This window comes from Amblyomma americanum, chromosome 5, assembly GCF_052857255.1.
Source record: "Amblyomma americanum isolate KBUSLIRL-KWMA chromosome 5, ASM5285725v1, whole genome shotgun sequence".
Classification (NCBI taxonomy): domain Eukaryota; kingdom Metazoa; phylum Arthropoda; class Arachnida; order Ixodida; family Ixodidae; genus Amblyomma; species Amblyomma americanum.
Window position 1 is genome coordinate 89,350,658 of NC_135501.1, and position 16,335 is coordinate 89,366,992.

At 47.5% G+C, this 16,335-nt stretch overlaps 1 protein-coding gene and 1 pseudogene across 1 annotated transcript in view; one reads left to right on the forward strand and one right to left on the reverse strand.

Moving 5' to 3' along the window:
• Positions 1-1,584: 1,584 nt before the first annotated feature.
• Positions 1,585-16,335, reverse strand: part of LOC144134866 (uncharacterized) — a 67,869-nt gene continuing 53,118 nt past the window's right edge. The window contains exon 6 of the mRNA XM_077667677.1: positions 1,585-1,678. Coding sequence (XP_077523803.1) covers positions 1,643-1,678 — 36 coding nt within the window. The 3' untranslated portion in view covers positions 1,585-1,642. The remainder of the gene's footprint in view (positions 1,679-16,335) is intronic.
• On the forward strand, positions 3,262-11,735 carry LOC144133638 (uncharacterized; annotated as a pseudogene).

Genomic DNA, 16,335 nt, shown 5'->3' on the forward strand with positions numbered 1-16,335 from the left:
TTTTTATTTATGCGGCTGTTAGCTTTTAAATCTCGATCTGTCGCATTGTTTGTTATTTATGCAGTTCGTCCGCAAACAAACACGTTCTACGACGTCCCATATCGCGTATATATATGACAATATCTTTGTCCGTGCTGTCGTTTTCTTTTTTGGCTGTCTTTTCTACCGCCTGACAAATTCTTCTTAGCTTGTTCGGCGTAAACAACAAGACGACAAATTTGTAACCCACAGCCATCTTCTTAAACCCATGAGCCGCGCTATGAACGTAAAGAAAAACAACAAGTTTCCTCTGATTTCTGTCCTCAGGAGCCCGCTTAGATTGTCAGCTGAAAATGTTAGACCACTGTAGTCATCCTCTTCAAAGGCCAGAAATTCACGCTGTCAGGACAGCTAGCAGTTTATAGCCGGAAGACCTGATTTTTAGGCCTCCGTTCAGCGCACAGCTACACGATTTAAATAATGCCGCTGTTATGCTTTTATGAGTGATGCTATTAACAAGTTTCGAGTGGCCTCGAGTGAAGTGCAGCAGTGCTATACCTGACCTCTGTTCGTATTATCAATCGCCTTGGTACGGCGCAAATTTAAGAAGGTAGAGAAATTATAGCACGTTTCCTTCATAGACCTCAAGAAGTATAATTAGGCTGAATGCTCTTTCCTTAAACACCTTTGCTTACTCTACTATAATGCTGCTGAACGTGTCTTCACAGCAGAATCTACGTAGTCGTCGACGAACTTGAACACTTTGAACACTATTTCGACGTTCGAATAAACGGTTCACTTACTAGCGACACGAGCAGCGCAGGCAATGACACAATGTTGGAAATATATTGGCAAAGACCGGTCCTAAAAAGGGCCAGAGTAAAACCATCCAATTACATTGTTACGCCGATCATTGCTCTTTGTGGAGTGCCTGTTGAATAGGCGTTCCTCACGTGTCTCGTCTTTTTAGCGGTGGGCTATCGACGATTATGAAGATCTTAAAGGACAGCACTGCGAACATGCTTAGGAACGAAGTGTAGAAGGTAGGGACTGGTAGAGATAATACTGCAGCGGTAAAAAGTGTCATCACAGAGGACGAGCTAGGCCATCCAAGAGTCGGAAGGGTCGGAAGTGAACCTGTTGATACTGTGGCGGAGCTCTGCATCCTGACGCCTTTTTTCGCAAATGTTAGCAAATGCGGAGAGCTAGAACAATCCGGCACACCTGTTACTGGAAATAGTTTCAGGCGTGGTAAAAGCAGGAAGCAGGCATTTTTTTGACCCCGACAAGACTTACAGACCACCGCGTCAAAATACTGTTGCAGCCGTAAAGGAAAGCGACATGGCCGTTACGTAGGGTGTTTCAGAGATGAGAGCTAACAAAGTGAATGGTTGTGTCTGAGAACCGTAAAAGGGCGGCTTTGTACAGAAAAGCGAAATTTCCGAAGTGTCCGCAGCAGTTCAAAGACGTTTCCTTCGGTAAAGGAGTACCTGCGCTCTTACGTAGAGAGGAGGCAGCTGGTCTAGGCGATGTACGGTCAAGCCCAGATTTCCGCTTAGAAAGTACAGCGTCTGACTGCACCGATCCCTTGCGTCAGTGCGGACTTGAGTGGAGGCGGCTACAGGGAAATGTGTTTAGCCTGGCCAGGTGGTAATCTCAAATATCAGCCCGGCGCAGGCACTTGCTTGGTAGCGTCCCCCTGTAGAAATCGACGTTCTCCTTTAGAAGATCCGTGAGAGGGTGTGCGATGTTGGCAAAGGCATATCAGGAAAGCAGCGTTTTATGATAACTAGAGTCAGTGCGCTACTCTTTGAAGCTAGGACAGGGTGTCTTAGAACGCGCAGCTACAAAAATAAATTTAAGGAAGATGACACATGTGCTGTGTGTGGTAAATCTGTAGAAACAATAGAACACCTCATTCTAAAATGTGCTGGTATCCATCCCGATGTCGATGCAGACACAGTCCCTCTTCCTGACTTCCTGAGGCCCTAGGGTTAGAGATAACAATGGGCAAGTAAAAAATCTGCGGTGGAAATTAGCAAAAAGAGATTTCGAGATTTGTGGCTTTAAAGCAGAGAGGTGATATAAGGTTAAACGTGTAGGAAGGCGTACTAATATAAAATGACGAATTTTATTATTTATAACAAAGTTAAACAAAAATAAAGAAAAAAAACAGCATGGTGGCAACCACCATCACCCTATTTCATAGGGGACGCTCCTACCATCCATCGATCTATCCATACATTCGTCATACACGAATGGACAGTAATACGAGGACAGCCTTACGAATTTCTGGACTTCGTTACAGGATTGCGGCAAAGGGAAATCTTTCATGGCCCCAATTTTAGCTGAATTAGGACCCTTCGAGCACAACAATAGCTTGGTGCAGGAGGATGGTACTGTGGTAGAATATGTAAACAAAAATTCCACATTGTATTGACGCGACGCACTAAGGGCTGTAATGAAATCGCTGGCCATAATTGTCGTAAATACGGCCGTTGCAAGAGCGGGACGCCGGTAATGTATAGCTGGTGCCGAGAACAAGGCTGGTGTCAAATGCAGCGGCTATGCAAGGCACAAGTGCATACATGCAAATATCGGATTGGAAAACCAGGCCTACTGTGTTCGCTTAGACGGCGGAGGCGGTATGGGGTAGGGCAGCGTTGGAGATGTGGAGGACATTAATAATATGTACGATAAGGTAATCTCCATCGAGAGGAAGACATGATTGAGAGGGTTGCGTCAGTGCTCGAAGGTTTGGGACGCAGGCGAGCATAATCTCCCAGCGCAGATTATGTTCGTAATAAAGTATTGGGAGCCCCAGTGTAACGACACCATGCTTGTGGCCGGGGAGGGAGGAACGGTCGAACAGACAATTAATAATGAGAACTGAACCAGGGAATTGTCAGGGTACCTGTCGCGGTGACTCAGTGGTTACGGCGCTCGGCTACTTATCCGGAGTTCCCGGGTTCAAACCCGACCGCGGCGGCTGCGTTTTTATGGAGGCAAAACACTTAGGCGCCCGTGTGCTGCGCGATGTCAGCGCAGGTTAAAGATCCCCAGGCGGCCTAGATTATTCCGGAGCCCTCCACTATGGCAACTCTTTCTTCCTTTCTGCTTTCAGTCCCTCCTTTAACCCTTCCCTTACGGCTCGGTTCAGGTGTCCAACGATATGAGACAGATACTGCGCCATTTCCTTTCCCTAAAGAGCCAATTTTTATTATTATTATTATTAATTGTCAGGCATAGTCTAGAGGAGCAGTGCGCGTCACAATTCGCGACATGTACTCTGCACGTTTCAGGCATGAGGACCTTGAGGAGACAAGTGCAAATATCAGCACTCAACATGGATACGCGTCAGTAAGTGCTCGGATTGAGATATCATCCACTGTTGTGTGCCGTAAGCTCGGTCCAGTGGTGACCAACTGATTTCAGGCCCGGATGATTTATGCAGGGTGATTTCCAGCAGCTGCATCAGCTAGGTTTTCCAACTGGAACGGACCGCAGGGTGCAGCAGTCTGAAGGCAAGACACCTGCGGAAAGTGTGAGTGAATGGCTTGCGGCAACGGCTAAAGGGGAAATTGGCTTGGTGGGCGGACGGCCACTTCTGGGGAAGTGCTTGGCGCAAGAAATGGCAGGGAGAGTCGGGATGATTCCAGAAGAAGGAGTCGGCTCGGCGGAGTGGAAGAGGAAGTGCTCTTGCAGTGCCGAACGAAGTGGCAGATGCGAGAGGAGCGAAAGCAGATTGATTGGTCGAACGCGATGTGCAACCGATCGAGATTGCGTTAACGCGGAGAAACAATAGATGGGACGGAAAAGGAAGGTAGGTGCCAGAGAACCGGCCGGGCTTCCAATGGCGCACAACGGCGTAGGGAGGTTCAAGTTTTCCGTTTCTCGCCGCTCGACGGCCGCTGTGATCCAGCTGACGGAAAGAGAGTGATCAGAGGTGTTCGACCGGGGCTTCACACGCGCAGATGCCTCCTGTTCATAGCCGCCGCGGTGGCTGAGTGGTTATGGCGCTCGGCTGTTGGCCCGAAAGACGCGGGTTCAATCCCGGCCGCGGCGGTTGAATTTCGATGGAGGCGAAATTCTACAGGCCTGTGTACTTTGTGATGTCAGTGCACGTTACAGAACACCAGGTGGTCGAAATTCCCGGAGCCCTTCACTACGGCGTTTATCATAGCCTTAGTCGCTTTGGGACGTTAAACCCCTATAAACTAAACTAACTCCTGTTCATGTCGAACAATCCGTATTATTTGCTCCTGACACCGTGGTATCGGAGTGCTCGCCTGCTTGTAGTCGCTATTTCTCAAGTATACAAGTGACGGCCGTGTTAGGGAGCAGAGAAACTCTTGTAGAATGCGGCGATTTTTAACTTTCTGGAAGCTACTGCATTACTTGATAGCAGTGCTGAAAGCTGTCCTGTCTTTGCAGACTTGCGAATGAAAAGCACAGTCAGCAACTCCTTTCGAAGTGCTAACCAACTTATCAGGCTCTGTTATGGCGTCGTGCACATTGCGTCCAAGGGTGAAGACGCCTTGGATATCGGCGATGCAGCTTTCCGTCGAAGATAGGGCGCGGGACACATGTTGCTATTTCGTGAAGAGGTTCCTGTGATTGAACCATCCAAAATCTGCAGTTTTCCTTTATTGGTGGTACAACGTGTTATTTTAACGTCACATGTTTCGTGCCACACCATGGACGTGCCCTCACGGTGAAAGATGACATTTGTCAGCATTGGGGAAGGGTCACTCTCGCTGTAGGTGCTGACTCTTTCGTTCAAGCTGAGCCAGTCGGCGACATCGGCGCTGTCAGTGCAAGCAAATATGCCGGGTACACACGGATGAACCATGACCACAAAGGGAATGACCTGTGAGTCGCCAGGAAGAGCAGTAGCCGCAGTCCTATCCTGAAAGCCGCTGCTAAGCTCCGCGAGGTGGCGAGCGTACACCCGACAGGCGTGGCAGGCATCGATTCAAGACTAGGCGCAAGAGCTTGAGGAAACTTCAACGCTAAAACGTCACCGCATAAAAACCTGCAAAACACAGCGCATAAAGCACGTCCAAGCCTAACGCTTCCTTGTCACAATTGTTCGAATCATTTTTTCGATACATCACTGTCAAAATACCTGATATGTCTTCGTGTTGAGTGGGCATGCAGCCGGGCGGTAAATCGCGCTAAGACACACCTTTATGAGTGCTGCGCCGCAATGGAAATTAGGAGATGTGCAAATGAAGTTATTATTGTTTGCGAGCTACAGCCTAACGTAAATATATTGCTCGTTGACATTGTCGGGTCAACACTAGAGATGTTTCTTAATAAGCTCTTGCTGCGTTTATTGCAGGCAAGCAGACTTTATGGCGCGAAGAACTGATGAAGCTGAGTGTATGCAAGGCACTGAATAAACTTCACCAATGTTTCGATATTCCAAACCGTTTTGATCGTTTTTACAATGTTTAGATATGAACTCCGGTCACCATAGTTTCCAGACAAGTTTCCTTAGAAACCGTAAGCAATTTCTGACTGTATGAAACAAATTACATCATTGTAAGAAACAATAATATCACTAATCTGTAGAAAATCATCTGTTTGAACAGCAAATGATCCATTAGCACAACAGGTTTCATGGGTGGAAAAGGCAGATATATTGGAGAAAAATTTGCCATGTCTGCTAGCGATAAAAATTTCCTTCGCTTTTACTGTGTTTCATTGCGCTTGCAAAGCATAGGGGTCATAAATTGTGTTAGCGATAGAAATAAAATACTCTTTAAATGTATAACCAATTCTTCATCCTTAACAAGCTTTTAATCAATTCTAATAGGCTTTACGAAAGAAAGTTAGCGCTTCCATTGCGCGTATGCATTTCTCTCTTAGCCGCTGGCGTCGAAGGTTCTGCTCCGCGTCTTGAGAACTTCTAGGCAGCACGATAGGCTGACTTTACCAAACGCTTGCTCATTTTGCATGATGGCTTCAATTTCCTGCTACTCTTTCTCTTCTTCATCTTTTTATCCCCTGATATTCTACTAGATATTCTTCCGGTAAACCTCCCTTCCTTTCCTTCCTCCTCTTCCGCGATTTTAAGAGTGCGTGCTCTTGATTTTGAGCAACGATAGAAAATTTTTACTCCCGTTCATTTCGAAATTTCTTGTGATCAATGTATTTTTCTTTGATTAAACTTTGGCACTCAATTTATTGAAAAGTTTAAGCATTGTGTATTGTTTCATTGCTTGCGAACCTTTCTTTGCTGCTTCTTCCCTATGTGTTAAAAACAGGTATAAATGCTTAAGAATCTTTGAATGACATTCATACGCTATTTCAGCAAATTCATTACGCAACACTGATTAAAGTTCCGCTGATGATAATATATTTGACAACTACTGGAGAGTACTATAAACTTGTTTGAACACCTGACACGATCACGTCTTGCAGCTGGGAACTTATTCCATATAGAAATATTAACGGTATTACTGCAAAACTGTTGCACATGCGAATATATAAAATGCACGATCCAAAGGGCATATTGCTAACGTTTGTGGGGAAGTGATCAGGTATGATCGACGCTTTAATCGAGTGCGTGTCACTTGTTTATGTCTCTTAGTGAAAGACGTACTTTATAACGCCTACTAAAGCTCAGATAATTGCGGCTGGTCAGCTAAAGATTTATAAAGGAATCTCTTCCAAAATTTAGCCGACACTTCTCATTATTAGAAGGAATGTAAGAAGTGCGAAAGGAAATGAACGTCGCGACGTTTCCGCCGGGTATTAGATATATTACAGAGATAAAGCACTGTCTACGAATTACGAGCCGGTCTACAATGGAGAACACTTTAAAATGCCCGCTCCTGTTGGTTGCCGGCGACGTGTTGAAAATTTGCATAACGGGAAGCTGTAATGGCGCCACGGATGAGAAAAACAGATGGCGTTGAGCACCTAATTACGCCCACAGTTTTAGACTGTTTTTGCGAGCGCGGAGTGCCCGTCTACAAAGTTTTAGAGGAAAAATGGCGGCGGCGGCATCTGCTGTCTATTAGTGGCGGAGGCGGCAATTTCGGCGCCAGCAACGACGAATGACTTGTGGAACGAGCTGTTCCGGCGCTTATTTCGACTGAATAAGGACAAAGTTGAGTGGTTGTGCCGTGAACTTGCCTACGAGCTGGGAGGCGTACGGACGACCGCTTGGTTGGTGCGTCGGCGGTTGCTGTGCGCTCTTCGTTTTTTTTTTTTTTGCCTCCGGGGTTTTCAAGTGTGCGTCGCCAACGAGTACACCACCGGCTCGCACAACCGATGGTCAGCAAGTGCGTGCGGGGTGTAGCTGAGGCCATTGGAAATGTCGGCGCACCGAAGGGTTGGATGCGTTTCCCTGTGCACTACAAAGAAAAGGCGGCGACGAAGGCCACCTTCCTTCGCCATGGCACCATCCCCGGTGTCGTCGGCTGCGTCGACGGCACGCTGACTGCCAGCGCCGCTGGGAGACCCTGCAAACAGGGCAGCATTCCGGAGCCGCAAAGGATACTACGCGATGAACATTTATGATATTGAGTACTCTGGCTTTTTGACCGCATGTGTTCGAAAGCCGCGACCTCAACAATAGAAGTTCACAAGAAAGTTTGTCTGCCTGCGTTTCTCGCAGATCTGCGACGCTAACATGAGGCTGCCTGTGGTTGAGCCTCGCTTCCCAGGGTCTTGTCATGATGCGTTTTCTTGGCGGTATTCATGACTACGTCAGAACATAGAGCCCGGGCTGCTAGAAGATGCGGAGTTTCTCCTGGGTAAGCAGCTTGCATTATCAGGCCACTTCGACAGCATATTTTAAGCTACAGTACTCGCAGTGGCTCATACGTAAATGAGGGAGGTTACATGGAGAACACGTAACAGTATGATGTATCGTATTGCATTTTTGTGTATTTAAATTTATTACCAAAGCAGAGGCAGAAGACACATTGTTAAAATGTAATTCGTATTTCCTGCGTAAGACACTAAGGTAAAAGGGGTGTGCGCATCATAAGTGTTGTGCAGAATATCACGGCACATCGTTATGCTAGAAGACTGTGCTTACAAAGGTACCATTTAGTCATGCATCTTCTGCATGCCTGTGAATGTTATGTTCAGCATGATGGCTGTAGGCTAGCTTGGTATGAATCATTTATTACATAGAAAACAACACGCTTCACAGCGCATTTTGGTTCGGGAGGAGGCAGCAGATATCCACTAGAGCCCTGGCTGCTCACGCCAGTGTCAGGGTATCCTGGTGCAAACAGTTGAGTTGAGTTGAGCGGTTGTAAACTACCGGTGGGATTAGCCTTGCAGTTGCTGCCGGCAATTGCTCCACCGTAGCGACACCTAAATAGAAATCACAGAAACACTGTCCGCAAAAAAAAAACAAATAGACACTCCTGAGGTCACCATGTGGAGGCCAAAGCCGTGTCCTGCAGGTATAGTATAAGAAGGCGAGAAGCATCCCTTCTACTCGACTGGCTCCCGCGCGGGAAAACAATGTCCTGAAGAGAACTGTGAGGAACTCCTGCCTTCTTGAGGGATTCGAATAACACAGCCCGTTCCGCGTTGTACAAAGTACAGCACAAGAGGTAATGCTCTATGTCACCACACACACCACACGTTGAACACAATGGTGACAACGCTAGGCCAATCTTATACATCCACGCCGGCGTACGAGCAGAATCCGTGCGAACGCGGTGCAGTAAAGTGGCTTGGTACCTTTTGAGAGCCTTGGTCACACATGGCTGATGAGGAGAGCTCCACAAAGAACTGAAGCGGCAAAACACCACATCTCTGAACATTTGCTTGACTTCATGAGGGACTCCATGTACTGGAATCCCGGAGAGAGCTGTATGGGCGAGGTTGTCTGCTATCCCGTTGCCTAAGACACCTATGTGCGAGGGCACCCATTGAAAACGTATAGAGAAGCCTTTGCTATGTAGATTCTGCACCCAACGTAGGGATCTAAGACTCAAGGCATCAGTGGGGAACCCGTACTCTAAACTTTGAAGGGCAGAGTTTGAATTCGTAATTATGACAGTAGGTTGAGGCGTACAACACCGTAGCTTCTATAGAGCAGCCTCAATGGCAACGCTTTCGGCCATTGTGGAGGACACGACTTTAGTAAAACGAACAGACCAATCGTACTCCAAAGACGGAATATGAAAAGCAGCTGCACTAGATCCTCTGACCTTGTCCACAGAGCCGTCTGTAAAAATTTGAAGATGGCTGGCATATTCGGTCTCAAGATGTTCCAGTACGAGCGAACGCATGGCCGCTAAAGGAGAATTCCGCTTAGTGCGAACGTGGGGAATTATCAAGGAACAATCGAGGCTCGAAAAGGACCAAGGTGGCTTCAACGTCTTAGGTCGATCTCGAAGGTCGAGACCCAGAGAACGAAGAGTATTTAAAGCCAAGTACGCCCGGGACTCAGATCTCTTTCGAAGGCGCTGTAGAAGCGCTCTCCCGGCAACAGTCTCTCTGAGGCGGCCAATGTGCAGCAAAAGTCTTTGTGAAGCGGCTAGCCGAAGAGGTTTCGATTGAGACTCACAGAATTCCATTGTTTCGAGCAGCCTGCGGAACGCCGAGAGCCCTCCTTAGTCCCATTCTGTGCAAAACCTCAAGGCGTTCCAGCTGCGATACCGAGGGGGAAATTAAAGGGAGCTGGTACATTATGCAACTTGTCACCAGGGCATCGTGAAGCCTGATCATTGAAGCAGGATGGTTTCCCCATTGCTCACTAGCAACTCTACGAAGCACATTGAGACGCGAAGATAGTGAAGCCACAATCGAGTCCACAGCTCGTCGCCACTGTAGACGTGAGTCAATAGTGACGCCCAAAAAACGTATGTGGTTAACCTGACGAAGGCAAGACTGATCAAGGTCTATGCTCAGGCGCGCATACCGTCGTCCCCTACCTGGAAACAGGACGAAGCCAGATTTTTCCACCGAGAGAGTCAACCCAACACCTTGAAGGTAACTTTTAACTGAAAGCATGGCCTGTCGCGCTAATAGAGCTAAGCGTTTGTGTTGATATCCGGTTAACCAAAGACAAATGTCGTCTGCATATATCGACATATGGACATGCCTACAATGTTTTTGCACTTTTGCGGGAAGACCAGCCATGCCAACATTAAAGAGCGTTGGGGACAGGACACTATACTGAGGTACCCCTCGCGATACCGCCCTTTCGGAGCTCATTGTACTGCCTAACCGCACTCGAAATTTACGATCACTGAGAAATGAGCGAATGAATCGCAGAAGATGCAAACACTGCAGAAGGGCAGTAGCGAGAGTGAGGAGGTTTGGGACGGTTGGAAGAATGAGACATCTGGTGTATCTCTTTAGCAACTAGTTGAAAAACGTTCTCTAAATACTCACGAGATGGCGCTAGCATATCGATAGCCTAGCTGTAATGACGGACGTCTTTGGCGGGTGCAAGTTGCTGTGGAATAAATTGTCTGATTCACGTGGAAAAAGTAAGTATCTGCTATTTCAATTACCGATTTCTCATGTATGAAGTACTCAGAGGTCACTAATACAATTTTTTCTCCGGGAACGCGCATCGGTGTCTTATATCATGCAGTAAAAAGTTTGGGCCTTAGGAGAAAACTTTCGCTCTTGAAGGTTTCTTTGGGCGATGTAGATTCGGAGGAATGGGACAGTTAAGATGAGGGTGGAACGGGACACTGTGCCATTCCTCCCGGCAATAAGACTAGTGCTGGGACTAGGGACTCTGCTGCAAGGCTGAGCCCCATTAGCCCCGAAAACAGTGTTTTTCGTTTATTTCACATTTTGAGCTTATAAATATTCAGCGCCATGAAAAAGGCATGAGATAAAAGACAGGCTGACTAGATAAAAATTCACGTTAGTACATTCTAAATGGAGAACTAAAGATGCATGATAAAACGATCATATTGCCTCCTTCACGAGCACTGATTACTGCAGTGCCCCTGCGAACGTTTCGGGAGATGGGCATGAATGGTAGGCTATAGCTATGGTGCTGTTTAATGCATGCAACGAATCAACCCAAGCCAACTTATTAGAGCTTTGTGAGGGTGCTTGTTTGCATTTGCATGATTTTGCTTCATTTGAATTTCCAGGATGTTGCAAAGGGTATACAAAAAAGCATACCGAGAGGGCTCGGACATCGAACAGTTTGATGCTGGATGCGTTTAGATTAGTGTGCAAAGAAAAGTATAAGGGCCGTGGCAGAAGATCTTAAAGTATCAAAAACATCGCTTGGTCGAGCAGTGAAGAAGTTCAAGAGTTGCAGTCAGAGAGACAGTATCTTCTTCAGCTCTAACTTTTTCTTCGGTATGGTCTTCACTGCAGAAGATGAAGTACACTTGAAAGAATATTTGGTTAAGGCAAGCAAGATGCATTATGGGCTTACAAGAATGCAGGTTCGTTCGTTGGCACGGCATATTGAAACAGCATTAAGTCGCAAGTGTCCATCATCATGGCAAGTGAACAAGTTGGCTGGACGAGACTGGTTTCTTGGCTTTATGGACCGCCATACTGAGCTATCACTTCGATTGGCGGAAGCGACCAGTCTCTGCCGGGCAACGAGCTTCAACAAGCACAACGTCGATGCTTTCCTTTCAAATCTGAAAAGCGTCTGCGACCGACACAAGTTAACTCCAGACCGCATCTACAACTGTGAAAAAACGGGCTACACAACTGCCCACAATCCGCCAAAGATTGTGGCAGCACGTGGAGAGATGCAAATTGTTCATCCCGAGCTACCTGCGTGGTAGAGCGATGTGAGACAGTATCACTGACCTCTTTGGCACAACTTGTCCGTAGAGGCAAGCACACCTGCAGATGGCGCGGCGAGTGACAGCGGCAACAGCTCCAGCGGTGCCAAGGGCAGTAAGCTCTACACCACATGGAAGCTGTGGCTGCAGTGACTCACCGTGATGGCGTAGCGAGTTCTCGCAGCCACTCTTGCTACTGGCAGTGCCGTTGCCTTGAGATAGCGCGTGAGCCCCTGTCACAGGTAGCCACATTCCAGCATTTGTAAAATGCTTTGTTTCTTATGTATACTTGAAAGAATGGAGTGCCAAGATATGAAACGCAAACACCAGCTGCTCTTTCACCGAAAGTGTTCACCAGTATGCCTTTAAGTGCATCAGCATGTCTGCTACGCAGCTACTGCACTTTCTTCTGCTCAAGTCGAAATACACGCCGAAACAGCTCGTCCGCCAAGTGAAATGCCTCCGTGCACAGCGTGTTTCGCCGTTGCTTACGTCGACCTGCCCATTTAGCTATATAGTTGCGTTCGGTCACTACGTGTTTGATGAATGGGCATGAAGGAAAACTGTAGGGTGGAGACTGCAAGGCACCAGTAAAAGGTTTGTTTTTGCATCACATTTATTCATTCGTCACATAAAATGTTTTTCGCCACGGCTGTTCATACAAGTTTCCCTACTGTAGAACAAAGCAGGGAAACGAAAGTATGCAACATTAACAGTAAATCGCATATGCCTTGACAAGTGCTGCACAAATTATGCTGGGTTGAGATTGCACGACAACAGGTGTATCTTACAATCTGGCCAAACGGGCGTGTTGTTTACACATGTTTAAGGAGGAATAGTGCGAAAGACATAGACGGAAAGCAAATGAAACACAGGACGAGCGCTCGTCCTGTATTCGCTTTGCTTTATACTAAATCTTACGCGCTGTTAGCTCTTAAAAAAGCTGGATATTGGCTGCAAGCTTGAATGCTAGTAAGTACAGGCTTGGCACGTTGTGCACACTTAGTAGGCCCAGGTTTGCACTTAACTTTTCTGCAACACATTACATAACTGGCAGAATGCGCAGCAAGTGTTACACAAGGCTGCCCTTTGTGCATTTTACTGGACTAAAAAACCATGTCACGTGTACAGGACACACGAGTATCACAGACGATGATGTCCATATGGCTGCTTTTGAAGTTGTAAAGGGACCCACAAACGAGAGCCATTAACGTTGTTGCATCATACCTTTAAAGGCGGAGCTCAAGCGTCCCCGAAATTGTTTTAGCCTGCATTCATTTCAAAATCAGTTCATAAGTGAATTCGGGCAAATGCTGAAAACCTCATTTTTCTTCGGGTCTCTTCAGAATAGAACATGTTACAATGCTGCCGCGAATTGGTAGCGCGTTCCCGACTTTCCCAAATAGAACGCTATCTCGTGCATTTTCGAACAAGAGATGAAAAAAAAACACAGAGATTACACAAAACAAAGCAAAGGCCTTTTTGTAATTTAAACGAAAAGGGACCATTAAGAAACACAGGCGCCAACAAGAAAAACAAACACTCAGGAAGTGAACAGATCTACAGAATAAAAGGGAAGAGTTCACCAGGTACTGAGCGCCCCAGGTGAAGCGGGGATGCCTTGCAGACAGGGCGGACACGAGAGGTTGTAGTGCGACGTCTCGCTGGCGCTGCGTCGAAGCAAGCGACGGAAAGGAGCCAGGTGGTATTAGGAACGAAAAGGAACACAGGGAGACGCCGGTGGTCTCCCGTCACGAGCCCGACAAACTTGGCAGCAGCAAGAAAAACGTAGCCGGGTCCCGTCGATGGCGTTACGTAACGCCAGATGCTCAAAGCAGGCTATCCAAGAGTGCCTGGCGGCAACACGGACCCTCGGTCTATCGGCTGCCACCAGCACACTTGCAAAGAAAGCAAGAGGCTTACGTCAGTTATCCAAGGGAGGTCACGGCAGCACGGACCCAACGTCCGACGGCTGCCACCTCCACGCTTGAATGACCCGACCTCCGCTGCGCTGCCTTCCTTTACACCTCGGTTTCCTGACGCGTCAGCTCTCCGCTCCTCGTGCTCGCCACGCTCTTTGTCGCCGTCGCCTCGCAGACACCCTTCACACGCACACACGCGCACCGCTGGGCTGGCACGTGCAGTGCTCCGCTGTCCAACGCACTACTGTCAACGCACCGCGTTCGCCTATCCTCCGCGGATCTTTTGTGCACCTCAAATATGCCCCCCAATCGAAAATGTTTTTTGACAGACAAAAAAATGCCTTTCGTGCACACAACACTTATGATAATGTGGTAACCAGACAAGTTAAACACTGGCGAAGACACCGCAGGCACTTTACACAGTAACACTTGGAGGCATATGGAAATGCGCACTGAGGAAACATGTGGTCAATAATAATACATCTAGAAAAAGTGAAAATATAAACCATAGAAAACATTGGGCGCAAACTTTGAACCAATCTTCATCATAAAGGTGAAAATTTTCACACTGAACAACATATAACTGGAAAACGAAGAGAAATATACAACTTTTAGACACTCCTAGACTACATTTGCGCAGGTAACCCTTGCAAACACACCGGATAGCAGCACTGTATGTAAACTCGGCATTACCCGCCGGTGATTTACAAACCACTCATGCAATCAGCGCCTATGTTTCGTGATCCTGCCAACTGCTTCGATTACAACGAAAGAAGAAGCCTGCATGGTCTCTTGGGACTCACGGTCTTCGTACGGTTTGAGCACATTGATATGAACCAGCTTCTTTGTGTGGCCCAACTCGATAAAATAATCCACGTCGTTCTTTTTTCTGCAAACCACAAATGGATCTTTCCACTGCAATAGAAGTTTATTGCGGCTACTCCAAAAAAGCATGAGGGCACGGTCTCCAACCCTCAACTGCAACTTCTTGCTGTTCCTGTCATAGTATCTCTTCTGAGACTGTTACGCACGCAACAGATTTTGATGTGCCGCTCTCACAATTTGCGCGAGACGTTCTCTTAAATCGAGAACGTAGCCATATGTCGTCTCCTTGTCTTCTCCCAGCTCTTCCCTTGTCCAGAGGCCTTTGAGCACTGCGAGTGGTCCTCGCAGATGTCGTCCAAATATCAACTCAAACAGAGAAAACCCCAGACTCGCCTGAGGCACATCTATGCATGCGAAAAGAAGCGGAGTGATATAAGGGTCTCTTGTTTTGGGCTGCTCCCTACTGAGCTTACGCAGCATCTGCTTGAGTGTGCCGTAAAAGTTCTCCATCGACCCATTACACACTGGATGGTAAAGGGTCTAGCTAACATGTTTCAGCGCCAAACGATGATTGAGCTCTCTCATCCTTTCGGAAGTGAAACAGGAGCCTTCGTCACAAAGGATCTCTCTCGGAAAATCTATACGAGAGAACATCTCCACCAAAACTTCAGCCACGGTTGCTGAATCTATCTTTGGCAGGGCCATGGCGTCGGGCTACCGCGAGGGCAAAATGGACGTGAGTGAGAGAATATCAATTCCTTTTTACCGATGTGGGCGACAGCGGACCGACAATATCGAGAGCGACCTGATCAAATGGAGTGTCGATAAGAGTCATGCGTCCGAACGCAGCTTTCCCTACTTTGCCTTTCACGTCCTTTGACATGAGTCGCATGAACTGACACACCTCATAATCTCCTCCTGCACTCCCGGCCAGCGAAATTCTTCTAGAACTGGATCTGTAGTCGTCTTAATGCCCTGATGCCCCGTCAACGGGCTATCGTGGGCAAGACTTAACACCTGCCGTCTACAAGAGTTTGGAAGTACTAACTGTCGAACCTATCTGCCAGAGGCGAGATGTTAGAGGCGGTACAGCAAACCGTTTTTAACAGCACACAAGTGCGAAGTGCAGTGCTTGCCTTGGAACGCCTTTGCTACTTTCACCCAACTCTCCTTTAACGACTCATTGTCTCATTGCTCTTTTTCTAGCGTTTCCTTGGTGAACCTCGTGGGTCCAACCCTTAAAGCAGTATTTTCACTCTTTCGTCCACAAAAACTTCCCAGCCAATACAACTTTTGGATCCTCGCCTTCATCATTTTCACTGGCAAGCTCGTCATTATCTATGCCAGGGCATAATTTAGCAGCGTCCTCCGACTTCCAATTACTGTCCGGATATAATGGCTCACGGGGCTCCGGTATATTTCCAACCATGACGCCGTACAACAGCGTCTCATGCATTTCACCAGAGCCGTGCCAGTGAAGTAAGGGGAAGCGATAGAGGACTCTGCCTCGGGAACTTCCAGACTACTGCCATCAATGAGAAACACCGTAGATGTCGAGCCCGTGAGAGCCGAGTCAGGAACTAGGGTTCTCCGCACCACCACTGTATTGCTCCCCGTGTCCCGTAAAACACGTACGGGTTGGCTTCGGAGCTCGCCCTCTAGTGCAGGCATGTGTTGGGCATATGTAGGCTTTTTCCGGACAAATCCGACCACCAGGTTATCATCAGCTGGTTCAAGGCTATCTGCCGCTGTGGACACCGTTTCGGGCGCAACACAATCTGGCTGAACACAACAGGACGATTGATTCTGGTTTTCATGCTTTGAGCAGGAACTTACATCATGCCCTGTTTTTT